The sequence below is a fragment of the Eufriesea mexicana genome, unplaced genomic scaffold (assembly GCF_001483705.2).
Source record: "Eufriesea mexicana isolate 0111107269 unplaced genomic scaffold, ASM148370v2 scaffold1837, whole genome shotgun sequence".
Taxonomy (NCBI): Eukaryota; Metazoa; Arthropoda; class Insecta; order Hymenoptera; family Apidae; genus Eufriesea; species Eufriesea mexicana.
Window position 1 is genome coordinate 269089 of NW_016909955.1, and position 19288 is coordinate 288376.

The following is a 19288-nucleotide window of genomic DNA, read 5'->3' on the forward strand; positions in this document are numbered from 1 at the left end:
ATTGTTAATGTGCCCAAAGTTATAATAAAGTAAATATGCAATTAAAAACAATGAATTTTTCCTTTATGTGAAAAAAGTTGAGTGGAAAGATGGCCATTTATCACAGTTTGAAAGATTTGAATAATATATAATTATATCTAAATTTAATTTCCTGTAGAATATTCATTAATTTTTGTAGCCGTTTTCGTTTAAAATATACAATTCTTTTTTCTTAGTCATATAATACGAATTTTTATAATATTGATGAAAATATTAAAAATACCTGTATTATATATTTTTTTAAATAAAGTAAACACTCTTTTTTTTTTTATAAATAAAGTAAATATAGCAAGAAGCTTGTTTTGCCATTCGTACTTTGCTGTAGGATTCGAGACATATATAGTGATAGTTTTAAAATTAAAATGAATGACAAGATAATGAATGATTGGAAAAATATTAATATATCTATGTATCTATAGTTTAACATAAACTTTGCTACCAAAAGATTAACACTTGATCAACTATAGTATTTAAGCACTTTTTACACATATTTTTACAAATTCGCTCATTCAAAGTTTATAACTGAAGATGATTTTCAATCTAGATAAATGTTTGCTTGTTTCAATTTTAATGGGTTACTAAAGTGGAATGCTTTATACTTCATGACACAGTTCTGTTTTAATGTTTTTGACAATATCCTGAGTAGGCATATTAACATATCCATTTGTTTTATCTTCCTTTTTTACCTCTTGCTGTAAGTCAAGGTTGTTTATTTTTGCCTCTATAACATCAGAAGGAACTTTTACTATACCCATTTTCATATTTTTATGATACTTTTGTTTGTGATGTATTAAGTGAACGATAAACGTGTATATGATATTATGATCTACTATAACAAACTTACGTGAATCTTCAGTAGTTTGCTGGTCACATGTGCTAGGAGACATACTTTCATTCTCATGATCATTTGACATATGTCTTTTCATATCATATCTATTGTTAAATGACTGTGCACATGTTTTACAGGTAAATCGTTTTTCACCTGTATGCATAGCAACATGCATTTTGAAATACCAATCTGTACTGAAATTTTTAAGACAATAATCACATTTGAAATCTTTCTTTTTAACTTTTCGTTTTTTTTTCACGAGTATCTTTTTCTTTTTTGGTGACGTTGTTTTCAAGTCAGTTGGAGATTCAACCTTTGGCACGGTTACTGATTGTTGCATAGATTGCGGATTTGTTATGGTTAATGGTGGTACTGTATTGTCTGGCATAATACAAAACTTTGGTATACCCTGTGTTTGGTGTAATAAGGATGGTTGTGTTATTAAGTTAGTTATAGGTACAACACGTATAGGTGTTAATAATGGTTTAGGTTGAATAGGTGTTGTCATAATTTGTGACTGTGGCAAGAGTAAATCATTTATTGGTATCGGATGTGTATTAGTTTGCGTTGCAAATGTAACATAATGATTTTGAGGTAAAGGAACTGTACTGGTTGTTGTTATAAGCGATCTAGTTAAGGTATCCGACAAAGCCAATTGTATGGGTGTAGTTATGCTATTCTCATTTAAACACTGTGCTTTACCAAGGACTATACTTTGTTGTGGTAATACAAGCGGTATACTAGGTAAAAGTTTTCCAAAAACATTATTTACATTAGTAATTTGTGAAGTAGGTTGTATTGTAGACACAGAACTTATAGTAATTGTTGGTTGATGTTGTTGTTGTAAAGAAACTGATTTTGGTATAATAATCAATTCTTCATTATTTCTCAATGTTTCCATTGCAACACTGTATGCTGTAACAGGATCTGTATAATCATTTCTCTTTATTCTAGAAGCTTCTATCATCTGAATTTCTCGTTCTCTCATTCTTTCTTTTAATATTTGGGCACTACTTATCTCATTATGCCTATATTCATTCCTTCTTGCACAGTTTTTATGATGTATACGAGATCTTTGCGTCTTTAATGCAATGCCACAAATGTCACAAGCTGTTGACTGATTACATCTATTCAGTCTTATTACAGCTCTACGACAACGATCATGATCAATGCTCAGTGCATCACACATTTTATTTGGACAATGTTTGGAAACAGGTGCATTTATTTCACTTTCTTCTATGTTAATGGCTAACATAGGTGATGATCCATCACGATCTACGTATTGATGGACTGCCACATCGCAGATAATATTTTCGCAAGGTTCGTAATGACCACATGATTTCTTTTCTCTTTTAACAGGCACTAGTGTGATTTCAGATTTTCCTTGTTTTTTAGAAGGTAATAGATTTTTATCTTCTATGCATTCTTCTGGATTTGTCTGTAAAGGAATTACAGATAATTCTGACTGCTTTGGTCTATTTATATTTGAATCTATATTATTTATTCTGTTTAAAAAAGCATCATTTGAGGCAGAAGTTGTATTTATTTTTAAAGGTATCGTTTTAATAATGATATTTGGTTGATTGAACAACCTTTTCACTGGTTCCGATTGCAACACCTACAAACAAGATGAAATGTAACATAATAATATACACGAATATATCGTAATGTCAAACTCACATCAGATAAGGTTGTAGTGAAATCGGATGGACACATCTTGGATGTGTTTATTGATTTACAAATAAGCTTCGGTAACGGAGAATGGGCCATTTTCACCGTATAAAAATATGAAATTGTAATATCTTGTAAAGCACGATTAATTTTTTTTGTCATGTAACAATTTCGTAGAATTTTAATTATAACATTACGCGACATACGCGTGCACTTTGTTTTATAATTAAAATGTGACACTTTAAATACTGAATATTAAACATTAATAGCTCTTACGATTTCATGTGTAAAATGTTATGCGAAACTGTTCCTAATATTCGATATCACTATTAGGTTATCGGTTCTTTGACAAATCACAACAGCGTACTCTAATATAGAAGGGAACATAATGTTTGGGGTGGTTCAGCAACATTTAGCAACGAAACAGTTTCAAGTTTCTTACATTATTATCACTGACAACGATCAATAAACGCATAATTTAACACTAATCCGACTTGTAAAATCAAATAGTTCATCGCGACGTATAGAACATAGAAAAACCTAATTTCTTTTTATGACGCATAGATCTTGTTTTGTACGAAAAATGTTTCGTACGAACAAGCGTGGTAACAAAGAAAACAGGACGCTCCAATTTTTTTGCGATAGCGATGTTTACAATTCTATTATGCGAAACGTATTGGCAAATTCATTCTTCATAGACTACAATCCGTTTAAACGAATCCTATTGGAGAGAAATAACACGAGGGGAAAATGTCTCCCACTCGAAATACTTCGATTAACTTCTTGACACTTATTCCTTTTGTCTTTTTCTTCGATTAAAACTACTTGCTTCGAGTAAATCAGAACGGAAGCTTACTTTACAATACGATTGCCCATTTTCTCGTTTTTTTCATCTGTAATCAATCAAAAGGCTTAAATTCTATTTGCCACGTTCAAGATAGAAGCATACCGATCTCGATATTTCGCGCCCTTAATACTAACAAGGTAAGTAGTGACGTAAATCCCATTATTATCGACGTAGTCTTTTTATTTACGAGTAAATATCAAATATGAGCAGAGTTAGATAGATAATGGTGAATTCGTTTTGTTGAAAGTTTCACAGCTTAATATTCATTGGCGTTGTGAGACTTTAGTTATTATAGAGTTTCATCACCTACCTTTTCGTTGACCCGTTGTTAATGACACATAAAAACGGATGCATGGAATAAAGAATTTATTGTAACGTTACTATGTATTAGGAAATGTACAAGTTACGAGACAACGTTTAAGTAGTTACGATAACGTACATCTTGGCCCTTTAACACATGGAACGTAAAAGTATCTCTTTGGTATTGAACGTACAATGCAACGATGTCTGTTAAAATCCTGATAGGCTACGTCAAAGTTGTGTTTGACGAACGATTTACTTAAACAAATTAAACTATTACCGACGTATCTACAAACAAATTATACCTGTAAAAATGATAATTTTTATTTATTTTGATCGGTTATGGCCAAGGTTCTCCCTTCAAGGACGTCATTTCCCATTTTACAGTCGTATGCCGTGCAAAACCTCTGATTGTCTTTACACTGGAGCCATACATACGACATCATTGCGTGGAAAGAAGAAGAAGAAGAAGAAGAAGAAAAGCAGAGAACGACTACAAACGATGCCCGAAGAATGGATAGTTATCGAAAAGCTTTATTGAACTTAAGTTGCGGTCCCTAAAATGTTTCAACACATCGAGGCGACTGTACATAGGAACTGTATAAATTAAAACATCGCGAGCGATGTATGTACAAGCGAACGATCTTATACACGAGAAACATACACGGCGAAAGATGGCGTACTGTCGAAATAATAAATGCACAAATACGTTACAACCGTATCGTTCAATAAAACCTTTTCTTCCTTTTTTTTTGTTTTTTCTTTTTTCTTCCTTTCGATACAGGCAAATTTTATACGCTTTACAACAGATCGAACGAGACACTGTGAAGAAGCTAAATGCTGAAGTCGCATGTATGCGTTTAAAGGTAAGTAGTTCGCGAATTATAACTTAGCGAGCACGAAGGTACATTGTACAAAATGTTACTTACACCTATTACGTTATAAACATATTTACATCGATCAGTCAAATAAATATTCCTCTTAGTCTTTGCGTGTCTAATGATGCTAAGTAATTTAGCAATCGAACGCCGAGGTTCGAAATTTGTATCTCATATGCAAAGAATCGTGCCGAAGTAAAAGGACGACTATGCTCAGTCGACCGTGTGATTTTAAACAAAATAGTTTTACCATTGTACTCTAGCGCACTTTATCGTAGAAGAAATTCTGCTTTGATTTCGAGCACAGCGTAAAACTCTAGCAGACACTACCGTTTAAGCTCTCTTAGCTAATCGCGTCTAGAAATTTTGATTCGCGCAAGAATCTCGAAGGTACGATCGCGTTCATGAAAATGGACTTTAACGACGCTTATTTAGTCTTTGGAAAGAGCTACCGTTTCATAGAGTTTCCCCATTTTCCCGGATATGGTTTTCCTTTCGAAACTGACGTTTCTTCCTCTTGACAATTTTTATATTCTCAAGTTGCTGTTTTTCATTTTCCGCGTTTTTCCCGTTTTTATTTCTTTTTTCCTTTCTTTTTTTTTTTTTTCTTTTTCACGTGATACGATATATAAAATGATAGATTTGGTCGCATCTATAATCTGCTACTTATAATAATGTACGGTACGATGTTTCTGTATTACCTCTCGTTACATGTATATCACAGAGTTCAATAATTTCTTACGCGTTCCTCTTGCGGCATCGAGCAAAACTTTTGAAAATAATTATTGCTTATTCTGTCATCTCGTTTACAAAATGCTCTTACGATAAATATCCCGATGATCGTTAATGTCTCGCGTAATATATCCGAACGTTACAGTAACGGATAATCTCTACAAAAAATATTAGAATCTTTAAGTAACTACTATTTACAGCGGTAATATTGTGTCGCGTGTTTTGCGGTCGATACAACCTAATTTCAGTATTCTGACAGTAAATACAAGAGTCTGCGTGTGGCATTCGATCAACCCGTTTCTCCGTTCGGCTTCCCGAGCGAACAGTTGATCATTGTACTATTATGACTCCACATTCCCGTGGCTGGTCTTTTAAATAAAATAACATCGTAGAAATATCGTCTGAACAGAAATATCATATATCTCTCGTAGGTTCCCGCGTTTTCATCCGAATAATCGATAGACTAGAATATTTTAAATAGACCCTATACGCTTCCCTCGCCCAGTTGACCACTCTCCTATTCGTCCGTCTATTCGTCCACTTAATTCTCTATTTCTTAACACCCGTCGTTTCAGTCGTTTTCCCGACTGTCTTTTTGTGTACGCTCGGTATCGTCCTTGACGCGTTAACGCTCTTGTTCGCCTCGAATTTCTGTTGCAGGGAGGCCACGTTCGACTTGCTGCTCGCTGCTCGTTGCACCGGGTTCGATTTCGCAGCTGAATCCCCGTTTTTCGCCTCCGTCTTTTGGCCCGGCTTCGCCTGCGAGTTCTTCGACGCCGGTTCCTTCGCGGCCGACGATAACGATTTGGTCGCGTTCACGTTACCGGTCGGAGATTTCTTTTTCTCCGCGAGACTAGTTCCTTTGGACGCAATGTTCAACGGCTTGGTCGGCGTGGCGGGTGTTTTCGCGGCGCTGCCTCGCGACAGCGTGGGCGTCTTCTGAACGTTCTTCGGCTGAAAGCTAAGCTTTGGATTGTTTCCCACAACGTCCGGTGATTTTGTACTGATTTGATTAGAATTCGAACAGCTCGACACTAAGTCCGGACTGTTAAACTTTCCCCCGTTATCCTTAGGACTACAAGGCACAGTTTTCAGAGATAATCTATTAACATTCGTATGAGAATCCTGCTTCTCTAGGCTACCGTTCGACTGATTCGCGTTGCTACCCTTCGCGTCCGAATTTTTCCCTGCTGCGTCCACGCTCGCGTTGGACCCCTGCTTCGATCCCTTTAAGCTACTGTCAGAATACTGTTTAGACCTCAACGCGTTGTCCAGAGCTTGTCTCGTGGCAGCTCTCGCCTCATTCGTGTCTTTCGTAATCGAACCTTTCGTCATGCTCGGCGGCGTTTTCGTTCTTCCGAGAGGCGGTTTCACTGGCTCTTTACTCTCCGCCACCTCCTCGTTTTTCGAGCTTGCAACTGTCCGCTGAGCGGGTCGAGTTTTCACCGACACGGCCGGTTTACGGGGCGCAACGTCCTCCGTGGGCTTCATCCCCAGTTCCTTCGATATCTCGTCGTTCAGATTCGGATTCGTCGAATTCAGAGACAGCAACTTGCCTTTGTTAAGCGGTTTCGTATCGGCGAGCTTCTCGGGCTCTTGCTGCGGCACGTTCAACGCTGACGGATTCAGGTAACCCGAACTCGTCGTGGAGCTGGACGAATTGAATTTACCGGACGTGGAATTCGAATAAATGCTACTACCCGGTGATTTGTAATGGGTCGAGTTCATGTAAGCGCCAAGGGAATTGTTGTAACTCATGTCCTCGGCGTTCTTCGATGTATCTTCGTTCTCTTGGTTCTTCCTGGACAGGGTCGCGGTCGAGTATATGGAATCGAAGTTTCGATTCGATATCTCCGACACGATCTCCGACAGCAGACCCATCGATTCCAAGCCACCGGGATTGGCCGTGGTCTCCACGCGTTTCGGCAATTTGTATTCGTTGTCGATCGGTTTGTCCAACTCCACGTTCTTCCTGCTCTTCTCGGGAAGAGCCTCCTCTATCACGGCATAGATATTGTCGTTCGTTGGCGACTCTTCGGCTATCTTGGTCAACGACGAGTCGGAGACGAGATTCATGCAGTCGTCGTAGGCGTTGTCCACGACCTTCTGCACGCTTTTCACTTGCGGATTCTGGTAGCCGGGTAGTCCAGGAATCTTCCCGGTTTCGTTGATCTTGTCGGTCGTTGTCGTGGGAACGGGAGGACCCGGAGGTGGCGCCGTAGGCCTGGTGCTAGCCGGGATACTGGTAGGTCTTTTCACCGGCGTCGTTTGTCGCATCGATCCGAACGTCTGGATCGCCGGTCTCGGAGTAATCTTGCTGTCCCTCATGGACTGAGCTCGCAACACCACGTTCTTTTTCTCCGTATCCGCGACGGAGATGACGGGAATCGCCGGCGTAGGAATCTCGATCTCCTTTTGCGGGATAGGATTGGAGATCTCCAAGTTTCTCAAGATCTCCTTGTCTATCACTTTATTCGCTTTGTGATGGTGTATTCTAGGTAGAGAATTCGTGTTCTTCTCGTCCTTATGCGACATCTGCAGGCCTCCTTTCATGATACCGGAATTGGGTCGAAGCATCGAGGCGATTCTGTTCAAAGTGCTGCCCTTTTCCGGCTTCTTCTCGTGCTCGGGCATCAACACGTTGGTCAAAGGCGTGCTGTTCGGCCTCTGCGGTTTCTGGACGTCAGTTGAGATGGGCGGTGCCGGTGCCGGCCTAATCGGTCCATCGGCCATAGGTTTGGTAGGCAATTTTGGAGCTACCAATTCGACGGAAGTACACGTGGTAGCTGCCAGTACAGGACTGCTGATCAAGGGACGAGCAGTACATCCTGGATTCAGCGGTGGCAAAGTCGGAGCAACGGATACCTCGTTGAAGCTGGTAGTGGTATTGAGCAACGAGCTGCGTGACGGATTGCTCTTGGATACCGTCTTGATGTTAGTCTTAATAGCTACAGTCGGGATTGTGGGCGGAGGAGGTGCTGGCTTAGTCGGCTCGGGGTTCTTCGATTGATTCTTAATCGGGGTGATCGTAAAGCCTTTGAACTGGCCGAATAAATTATTGTTGTAACGCTCGTCGGTATCCGCTTTCGGCAACAAACTCGCACACGCTGGATCCTGACTGAGACTAGAATCGATCGTTTCGATGTTACGAGGCAAGGGACTGGAACGATCGATCGTTTTGATGGACAGTCCGTTGTGGCCGCGATCGCTCCTGAAATTTTAAGCACAATCGTAAGCTGGAGGGAATAGAGGTGTTCAAAGCACGCTACATCAATCAAATCGTTCCAAGGACGCGTTGATCCTTGAAGTATCTTATACCATGGATCGCTAAACGCAATCGACATGCAACTTTACAGAAGATAGAAACAAGTAAATAACAAGAAAAAAAAAAAAAAATATGTAAAAAAAAAATATAAAAAGAAAAGGAAAAGGTAAACTCGTGCGTGACAAACAAACGCAGTCATTTTTCGCATACGCGGAAATTCGTGGAACAAAACTCGAGACACGCATGCGAACACGAGACACTTGCAGGGGAATGTTAGTCGAAGATTAAAGTGTTAGTAGCAAGCTCTCTGGAAAAAGGGTGTGTTCTTGATTACATAAGAAAACTGTGTACAACACTTTGTGCGAAATGCTACGTTTATTCAATAAACTTATACAATTGATCCGTTTTAAATGCGAGCAACCTCGATCATAGGCTATTCAAAATATACTTGAATGATTCGAAGGATTGCTCGCTAAAAAATACTCGAACGTATATATACGTATTCAATCGAGGATCATTAAAATTATCGAGCGATCGTTAATACTGACTTATCGACTTCACTGTAAGCGAGATGTTCAGTAATCTTAAAATGCAAAAGCAATTGAAAAGAAACTCACGCATGCTTCATGCTTGTGTCACATTAATTTTCTATGCATGCTCTATTATGTTGCGGTTCCCAACTTTCTCCCGAAACGTGTTCTCGTTCGTTAGGGTATTCGCATTCGTTAAATTATCGGCTAAAAGTGTATCGTAAAATATCGAGGTCCTATTCACGTCCTTCGCGTCAGTGGAGAACCGTTTTCCTTCTATTTTATTATCACCCATGTTTTTGGTAATACTATCCATAATATGACGTAATATGTATACTTTAGAAACATTTACATAAAATAGTTTAAAATTATATTACGTCATATATATATATATATATTTATTTATTTATTATTATATATATTTATATATATATATATTTATCGTTGTTTGAGCATAAAATAGCATAAAATAAATCAATAAATAAATCACTTATTCACGTTACAAGCGAAAAAGGTGTATCTTTTTCTTTTGTTCGATTGTTCGTAAAAATATAATTGGAGTATCGTCCAAAACGTGCATTGGGGCAACACTCTCTCCCTCATTTTGCTACGAGATGCGCGGCGTTCGAGGAAGGTGTCTTTCTTACAGACGACAGATCAAATATATAACTTTCGTCTATGTAAAGTAAGAAAACCCGCAATAGAGTATTCGTTATTCTATCACGACTTAAAAATCACAGCGTATCTTTTAAGGTCGTTTTGGCAATGATAAGGATTCAGTTGGATTAACCGCCACCGTTATTACAAACCCTGTACACGTCATAATGCAAAGGTCATAGCTTAGGCGAAAAAAATGTTGCTGCGACCTTCGCACTAAAAAGGAATGTTATAAATCAAGGGTAAAAGACGTTGGAGTAAAAAAGGGAAGAGCGAAATAAGTGGACGATTCGCGACGCTGTAAGAAAATTTGAAAGAAAGTTTCCGGCAAGAGTTCGCGGATGGAGGGGGGTAAAAGATAGAAAAATAAAAAAAGAACGATAGATAGAAAAGAAAGTCAAATCTTTGGCTTTAAACTTTGAGCTGGAGCCGGTGGTGGTGGTGGCTTTTTGTTATAAAAAGGAGCAGGTGCCTTCGAGCATGGTTCCCCATGGTGCGACAAAGGGTCACCTGTTCTTGGCGTAATGCCAATACTACTACTCGGGCTTTCATTTAGATGCTCAAACTTTACTTCCGTTTTAAGCGTGAGCCCTTTGATATTCTTCGTGGGCTTTTTCTGCATCTGCTGAATACGCTCCGCTATTTTCGAGCCTAATTCCGACCTAAGAGAATTTTTCCTCGCTTGAGATTCTACGGGCGAAGGTAGAGGGGACCGATCGGATTCGGAGATGTCGGAGGACTTTCTGTTGCTGACACCCTGATCGATATTGCTAAGCAGCATCGACTTTCTGTACTCGATGCTGCTGCTACAGTTAATAACGTCTGGGTTAGTGGTCGATATCAGATCGGTTTTAGTTATCTGCAGCTTCTCTTTCGGCGGAAGATTGTCGCTGATCGTGAATATTCTATTCGCGTTACGCGACCTCTCTTCCCGCGGATAAAAGAAAATGACAACCCTTTCGTAAAAGTTTTTACCGAGCGTGTGATTCGAGTTCGTCTTGCGCGCACCGCGCGACGTAAAGGCATGCGGTTTGCATTTCTCTGTAACACGGTCAAGACTAGATACGTACGTTGACATCATGCCTTTCTTCCGGTGCTGACCAGGGTTTCTCACGTACCAAACGCCGATAGAGGACAGAGCAATCATCGGCACGATCCCCAAGAATATAATGTACAGGGCCATTACAAAATCATTGCGCGCTGTAACAAATTCGTGATATAGCTGAAGGTAGCTCTAACGGGCATCAATGCCGTTTCGATAGCCTCTTCAAATATTTTGAGAAAAGTTAAATCACCGTTTGGATCCTCGGCAGGCCCGCTGTCCTCGGAGCCACCCACGCCAGGTTGAGTGCAGTCAGGTGGCCGGAAACCACGATTGCAATGACAATGGCCGAGACTATTGCACACCCCGTTGCCTCCGCAATTATTGGGACATGCTTTCCCTCCGGATACGGAAGCACGCAAGTCGGCTACCGGCATGCACTTTTGATTCACGCACATCTAAATGGAGAAAAATTCGCGTCACGGTTCGCGTTGGAACGATATCGCGTAATTACAATCTCGCAGCATTCCATTACCTTTCCGGGTGCACACTTTGCCCCATCCGGCGCGAGACCAGGGTCCACCTGATTCAACCCCAGGTCGACGATGGCCGAGCGACACGGTATGATTTTCCCGCCGTTGTTGATGAACGAATGACTCAGAATCGCCACCGATTCCATGCCGAATTCCAGCCTCTCGTTCAGGTGCTTGCAATGAAGCATCCCGCATAAAAGGTTTCTAAAAAGTCCACGAAAGATTACGGCGTTACGTTCATCGGACTACGAGTCCTGAATCTGCTAGCTGAGGCGAGAAAAGAAAAAAAGAAAAAAAGAAAATGCGTCTTACTCGCCGGTACATTTGACGTAGCTGGATTCGACCCAATTGTAGCCGCAATTGCCGTGCTTGGTGCCTTTGATGTTCATATCGTAGCATTGCGGATCGGAAAGCAGTTTACACTGGTCGTTGTGAGTTCTGCAAGAGCCCTGATAACAAAACGCTTTTCCCATGCTGCACGACTCGCCATCCATCTTGAACACGTCCACCGGACAGTACTCGCTTTGGCCGGTACAGTATTCCGGTAAATCGCATTCGTGCTCGGCGCTCCTGCACTCGGTACCAGCGGTCTTTGGTCGACAAGTTTTTAGATCGCAGCACTCGCCGGTGGCACAGCTCGCGTTGCTGTGCAACATGCAGGTGGTTACGTTGCAGCAGGGATTGTCGCAGTTCTCTTTCAGGCCGCAGTCGCACTGTTCGCCAGGTTCCACGAACCCGTTACCGCAAATCGGGCTATCGAACAGCTTCTGCGGTTTGTTCCTCAAACAATAATCCATGCCGTGCTCGAATGCCAGAGCCAGATGCTCCAGAGAGCAAGTCGACCAGTGAGTTGGTCCCGACGAACCGCTCGACGATGCCATGATGCATCTGTAATCAGATGCAATCGACCGTGTTTAGATCCCGACAGCTGTTATACGCTGTAGGAAAAATTACGGTAATCGCGATGACGCCATCCTGCCGAGTACAGAGATCGATTGGCCTGATTCGCAAAGGACCGGCATAGTCGCGTGGGATCATTGGGTGTAATATCCCGACGGGTAAATAAAATGAGACTCACTTTTCTTCGGGACACTCGCAATCAGCCGAATCGTGTTCCATACCGAAATTGTGACCCATTTCGTGAGCAACTGTGGCCGCCACTAATCCTACGACGTTCGAGTGATCCATCGAGACACCGCCGGAGAACTCGTACGTACATATTGGTCCCTTAAGCGCTTTTCCTACCACGCCGCCTTCGAAAGTGATTCGCCTACAAATATCCAACACTCTCGATCCCAGTTTCCACAGCGCATCGCGCGTCGTATTTTCCTTTCTGACTTACGTCAACAGCTGGGCGTTATCGTTCGGCATGACCTGCACGAGTTTCTCCCTCCTGTAACGTAGGAAATTCGACAGGGTGGTGTCCCCATTCCCAGACAGCGTTATTTCGTCCACGTCAGACCAAACTTGCACCCCGACTAACGCCACGAATATATTCAGAGGCATGTACAGCTGAAACACGGTAGATTTTCCCTTGCATAATCGTCGGACTACGTCCACCATCCGGAGAGACATCCGTAGAAGGTATAGTTACTAACTGCGTTGATGATATTAGCGATATCCTTGCAGTGCTGATACACGTTGTCCAAATTCTCGTCCAAGGCTACGTATTCCTTCTTGTCGACCACGAAAACCAACTCTACGTATCGGGAATGCCTGTTCGCGTTGTACGGTCCTCTGATCGTTTCGGCTGCCCTCTTGTGCTAAAAGAAAACCTTCATTCTAATCTCTTGTATCTCAACTCGGTCAGTCTTAATCTTCCTTATCAAAATAGGTCAAGATGTATCGAGAATATTCGAGAATCTTTCGTTTCGAGATTCGAAAAAGGAAGGTAATCCTGAGGAAATAATACGCAAGTACGTCGTACCCTCGTGGCTCTGTTGACAATCCCGTGGTGTTCATGGTCGAGAACATGGTGCGGCGTTCCTTCGTAACCTGCATCGAACAAAAAACCAAGATCATCGTCTCGTTTGGATTCCCGGTAAAGTTAAGGACAAAGAGAATAGGGGAGTCGGCAGAATCTTGCTCCCACATTCGTTAAGGCCGTTAAGGAGAGACCAGTCTTCGCAAGACAGGTCTTCCAGGCCGCGAAAGGAGCGCGTGCGCTGCTGCGAACGAGGGGTAACACGGTTCTAAAATCGAACCGATCCCATCCACGGGACATTCTGTCATCCGTGAGGGATGAAGGGCAACGAGCACGGGGGAAGAGGCATGGAGGAGGCACGGAGGAGACATAGAAGACGAAATTCGAGATATCGACGCGATAAATTTCCTTAAATTTCAGGGTCGTTAGCGTAGGAAGAAATTGGACGATGGTTCACGACGAGGATAGTTACCGCAAGTATGATTGGCGACGAGATCCTTGTGGTTGTAGACGTAATGACGCGAGTCCAGAGACTGCCGCTCCGGATGGATGTGATGGAGGTTCTCTCCATCGAAAATAACGCCGCGTAGTCCTCTGCAAGTAGACACCGCTACCCAGGAGCCGGGAACGTCTCGAACGCTACCCTGATAGTGGCAGAGTTCCTGCGAATTTCAATGCAACATTGATTTCGTTAGTTTTGCACGTCACGAGGGAGTCCTCGCGGCTGACGAGGGACGACGGTCGGAGCTGCGGAATTGGCACGAACGACCGAGTTAGCTGGAAACTTTCGGCCACAGCTTTCAAAGGGACCAACCGGCAAAAAGATCTGCGATGCAAATGCGAGCGCATAAGAATTTTAGACAAAGTTCCATCAGCGCGGCGAGAAACAGAGCAGAAAGTGGGCAAAGGAGAGAAAAGAAATTCACGCGGGCGTTACATTTTAGCGACGCAGGGAATAAAAGCGAAAAGTTAGGCTGCCGTCTAAGAAGGATTCTCATTCGCTGGTCCGGACGAGTATCCCGGATTCTCGGATGTGCAATGTTCAACCGTGCGTCCGACCGGTACAAATATAGTTGCCCCAGATTCCCGTTGGTCCAGCCATTTTTTTTTTACCCCTTTTCTTTTTCCTTTTCCTCTTTCCCTTCGCGTCCTAACGCGTTCGAAACGCGAACGTCATCGCTGGCACGCCGCGAGTTTCACCGCGGAAAGAGATTTATCGCTCGATTATCGCGACACGCGGGGGTCATCCTCCGGACGGGAACACGATTTCGAGCGATAGATCTTCGCGTGCCGGGGTGGGGGAGAGATTTTATCTCGCGGAGACTTCGTTCGACCAAAGTGTCTTTTACCGCGCTAGGGGTTGCAGGGGCGAGACAGGAACAAAGGACTATAATTACCGACGTTTCGAGCGCGAAACCTCTGAAGAGCGTTCTAACTAGACGGATTCGCAGAATTTCCCCCGTTTAAACGACCGAAATTAGCTCGTCCGTTTGGCCGCGACAGCGAGAGCAAATAAAGTGCAAAGAGAAAGAGAGAGACGAAGGGTGGAGTGGCAGGAATGACAACTGGACGTGCCAATTCGTTTATTCAATTGCGTAAAACGTGGAACCGTCGAAAACAGAGCTCAACGAACTTTGTCCGCCCGGCCGATGCTTTATGCCCGTTCATTAACCGCGAATAACGCGCCTCGCGAAGGGTTCGTATCGTAACGCCAGGTGCCCTAATCGAAAATCGCGCATGGCGACTTTTCCTGCTTTTCCGCGCATCGTACGTCGTACGCGGCCGTTACTTTCCTCGCGTGATTCACGGAGCGAACGCGATTCTAACGGAACTCGTAAAAGTATGCTTCCCTTCGAGACGAGGGAATAGAAAACTTATCTCGAGGAGATGCTTTTCCGCTCTATTCTTTCGAAACTTTTCAGGGTAACGCGCGGTTTCGAGCGTCGAGATTGTAACGGGAAATGGTTCTCGCGTGTCTATTCGACGTACCGTTTTACGCTTCCATGTGGTCAGCCTCGAGCCGCTTCTAAACTCGAACGCGATTTTCGAGTAGACGGCTGTTCGTCACGAAGATCGGTTAAAGTTGGGAGTGGTTGAATAAAGGCGAAGCGTGACCAATGTTCGGGCACGGTTATGCCGTGCACGCTGCTCGTCAACGTTATTTAAGAGTGATCGATACTCTCGAAACGGCCATGTCGTCTATACCAGAACGTCCTGTATGGTCTGGACAGCGTGAGTCACCGTTATCGATTTCAGCGTTCTTTGCACCTGTGTACCTGGCCAATGATTTCGTTTCGAGCGTGGTTGGCCGCGAGCCGAGCGCAATTCTCGAGCGGCTGGAGGAGCCGCGGCGGAACTGAATTTTCCACGCGGAAGCTGCGGAAAGGTTGCAGAAATCGTACTCACGACTTTCGACGGCGCGTGCACTTTGTAGGTACCCTGATGCTGATGTCGCTGCTGGTAGCCGACCGGAATCAGATCGGTGTTCAATCTCAGGTCCAGGACGCGTTTCACCCCGTCCAGCTCGAAGCCCACCGTCAGCACGTCCGCGTGTTCCACATCCTGGAAGGAAAAAGGCAAGGACGCGTTAGCGGAAGGTGGCAAACATCTTCCCGCTCCGACGTGACGCACGGCGTTTTCCTCTCGCGTTAACCGCGAGTTTCCGCGCGGAAACCCGATAAAACCTCGCCGAATCGGCATATCGACATTATGCACCTGTTGCGCGACGACTCGGTGCTACCGAGATCGAGATAAAAGAAGAAACGCGTCGCGATCGCGTGGAAATCGAATCCGACGGAAAAGCGAGCCAATGGGCCAATTAGCTTCGATCGCTGGCCAGTTTACCTAGCCGGAAAATACTTTCTCCGGTTAACGATTCCGCGATTCAACGATCCGACGATGGAAACCCATTATTCGCGAGGCTCCTGTTCCGCGCTCCGGCTCGCTTTCTAACGATTTTCGAGCCTGGCGCGCGCGCGCGCCTTCGATCGCTCGACGCTTTCGAGCTGCTTCGAAATTGATTGAATTTATTCACGAGCGCGAAACGTCGGCTTTTCACCGCGAGCGGTCGTTTTTTCACGCCAGCTCATGCTCCGTCCTCGGCTGTCTGCGCGCAGTCGGAAAGTCGACCGCTTAAAAATTTATATTCTCTCTGCAGTCACGGGGCTGCAAGTCGACTGGACCGGACGGCCGAGTTTTTCCCGCCGATCGTGTACGCGCGTGCCGGCTGCCCGAATGAATTTACGAATCTCGTTTGCACCCTCCCTCGCGCCAATCCGTCCTATGTTTAATTCATACGGGAATATACGTCCCGGCACGGTGGCTAGTTTCCACCCCGAACGGGAAATATCGGCCGACCGCTAGCTTCGGGGAGAAGAAAGCGACGGTGAGAATTTTGCAGAAAGAATCGTGGACGAAGGACCGACGACCAAGAGTCACTGCGATTCCAGCAATCCCTGACACACGGTGAAAACCCTTTCCCGGGTCAGGCTACGTTTCAGATATTCCGGACACGGCCAGAGGATGCGGCCTGGGATCGACGATAGATGGATCCAGGGAATTCTCACGGTGCGGATTCTATCATCGTCGTCCGACAGTTAGCAATCCATACCTGGCCGGCTGCCAATCCGCGAAACGTTTCTCGATATTCCAATTGCCGTTTCGCCATGACCCGTGCGCTCGTTCCCTGTCGATATCGAGAAACTAATGTGCAAAGGGGTCAGGGCTTTTCCTTCATTCCCGTCCATCTCTGGACTGTTCCTTTTTTCTAACCAACCCATTACCGAGCAAAGCTAATAACGCCTAGATCGATTTCCCCGTGTATCATCGTTGTTATGCCCGATTCCGATTGAAACGGAGGGCGACGTTTTTCCGTTTATCGATCGAACGGAGTTCCCGTGGTGTTTCAGGTGCCGGGTAACACCAGCTCGACTCGAGTTTCCCCTGAAATTCGGTTAGCGGTATTATCGAGGGTGAAAAAACAAGGCCTCTACCCCTCGGCAGGGGTAGCGAAAGCTCGTTAAAGCGAGAGATTCGGAGGAAAGTCTCGTAAAAGTCATCCTCGTGTCTCTCGTTCGCCTCGCCCACCTCGCCATTGTCGCGATGCCGTGTTTTTGCGAAACGCGCTGTCCTTGATTACGTTTTCCCGTTGCCGTGAACGAGCAGGGAGCACGAAAGGTCTCGTGAGCGATCCTTTTTCCCGACTATTTCTGCCACGAGAAACCACACGCCGACCCGTCCCATTGTTTCCAAACGATTCCGCCTCAAAGGACGCGAATCCCGGAGAAGGTTCTCCGCTTCGAGCATCCAGCGTGAAGCCGCCACAACCAGCGGGGGTCTGCTTCGATCCGAGCGTCCTTCACGATATCGGTCTATCCGCGATGCTATCTCTATCCGTCGAGATGCTATCCACGCGAATCCCGGATTAATCTCGATGGAAGATGGAAGGAGAGCGTGGATCCGAATGAAATTTCGCGATAGGACGCAACGATCGAAACCGAAGCACTCGCGAGCGTAATTTGCAGACCCGACACCTGGTCATTTAAATACGCTAATGACCCGTGAAGCTTCGCGATTTTAATCGCGTCGTGGCTCGTTTGTTCGACTGCCGTGTGGCCGTAAAAGGATCGTTATCCTTTTACATGCTCGTGGATCGATCGCCCGCGGTACGATCGATGTTAAACGTGACACTCGATCGGAAGCTCGGGCAGAAATTAAAGTGGAAAAAATATCTTACCGTTTTATCACTCGGCTCGATTTATCGCTAGTCGAGGAACGTTCATAGACCGTTACGAGCCGGCTATTTGTCTATTTTCCCTCGTTTTTCGTCCCATCCAATTTCAGCCACTCGATATCCGCGATGGCAGCGAGTGCGCCATAACGAACGGATTTATCGCGTTAATTTCGAAATAAACACCTGGTCAGGAGAGGTCGCAATTACCGCGGTCAATCCGGAATGTGGTCGCGGGATCGGTTAAACGCGAGAGGAGCGGCCGGGTTAGAGAGGGTTAACGTTAGGATTAACGAAAATAATTCGAACCCGAATCGTGGTCGGTGGTCGCTAATTGTTACAGCGATAAGCCACGCGAAAGACGCGTTAATTATTCGAACTGACGGGTTTCTTGGAAATTCGTGCGGTTAACGAGCCCGTAGCGAGCGGGGCGCACAATGTACGTTACGTACAGAGGGGCTCTTTGTAGGTGCTGCATAGGATGAAAGGCATCTTTTAATCTCGCCTCGGCGACTAGGTCGACGGCTAGAAGAACACGGAGGAAGAAGGAACTGCCGTTTCCGCATCCTAGAGGCCTCTGATACCGGCTAAAGGGACCGCTCCCTCCCCGCTTCTGGTAATGATTAACGTAATCTACGAGGAAATTTCCATTGTGCTCGGCAACCGTTTTCAGTTTGTCACTCGACCGCTTTGTAATCTCTCCTTTATCACGCTTTCAAGTTACCCAACGGCCTGTCAGTTCAGCTGCAGGCGAACCTGTTCGTCTCGTCGCGCGACGACCGACGATTATACCGAGCAAAAATCATTCTCCTAGAATCGTTCGCGAGGTTGCTATACCGAGGAGACGTAATCGCGGATTACGCGGCTCCAAAAGCAGTCTGGAACGTTCATAGTTGCCCGTTTCGAAGCGGATGTACTCGGCGAATGAAGATTTTCGCGTCTCGGCTGAAGACCACGGTTGCCTTCGTACCGTATACGCCACGATAAAGGAACTAGTCTATTTCCCTTTGTGGTCGGAAACTCGCGAACCGAATAAAGGGAATCTACGCGATCTCGCTTTGCCTCTGCGTTCCTCTCTCGTCCTTTCTTTTTGCCAGGTTACATCGTCGACGAGACCATCGTCGAATGGTTCGGAGCTCGATAAACCGGCAGACTGCACCGAGAATTAACCAGAGAGCATCTTTTGCCTCGACTCCGTCGACCACGGATGCGGTTTATTTCGTATCCCCGAGAGGGAAACTTCGTTTCGTTAACCTGTATACATTTTCGCTAGATTTTTCCGCTCAGAGATGCTCTTTCGCGCAGAATGCCG

The 19288-nt window shown here is 44.7% G+C and overlaps 2 protein-coding genes across 2 annotated transcripts in view; both read right to left on the minus strand.

Moving 5' to 3' along the window:
- Positions 1-599: 599 nt before the first annotated feature.
- On the minus strand, positions 600-2648 carry LOC108549295 (early growth response protein 1-A). The gene is made up of 3 exons (XM_017902610.1): positions 2549-2648; positions 884-2486; positions 600-760 (listed from the first exon to the last, which is right to left on the minus strand). Exons 1-3 carry the CDS (start codon positions 2636-2638, stop codon positions 633-635), a joined length of 1821 nt encoding a protein of 606 aa, XP_017758099.1. The 5' UTR covers positions 2639-2648; the 3' UTR covers positions 600-632.
- Positions 2649-4682: 2034 nt separating this feature from the next.
- The window catches only part of Meltrin (disintegrin and metalloproteinase domain-containing protein meltrin), a 44414-nt gene continuing 29808 nt past the window's right edge, over positions 4683-19288 (minus strand). Inside the window, exons 3-13 of the mRNA XM_017902657.1 lie at positions 15654-15809; positions 13720-13909; positions 13251-13318; positions 12922-13086; positions 12666-12835; positions 12402-12593; positions 11636-12211; positions 11326-11527; positions 11044-11248; positions 10819-10948; positions 4683-8507 (exon numbers count right to left, since the gene is read on the minus strand). Of these exons, the coding sequence (XP_017758146.1) occupies positions 5846-8507; positions 10819-10948; positions 11044-11248; positions 11326-11527; positions 11636-12211; positions 12402-12593; positions 12666-12835; positions 12922-13086; positions 13251-13318; positions 13720-13909; positions 15654-15809 (4716 nt within the window). The 3' untranslated portion in view covers positions 4683-5845. The remainder of the gene's footprint in view (positions 8508-10818; positions 10949-11043; positions 11249-11325; positions 11528-11635; positions 12212-12401; positions 12594-12665; positions 12836-12921; positions 13087-13250; positions 13319-13719; positions 13910-15653; positions 15810-19288) is intronic.

Excerpts from the sequence above, each read along its gene's own strand:
- LOC108549295 (XM_017902610.1), bottom strand. The coding sequence starts at position 2,638 with ATGGCCCATTCTCCGTTACCGAAGCTTATTTGTAAATCAATAAACACA. Across the intron at positions 2,487-2,548 it reads TCACTACAACCTTATCTGAT|GTGTTGCAATCGGAACCAGT; the intron begins GTGAGTTTGACA and ends TCTTGTTTGTAG. Across the intron at positions 761-883 it reads GCAAACTACTGAAGATTCAC|AGGCAAAAATAAACAACCTT; the intron begins GTAAGTTTGTTA and ends CTGATGTTATAG.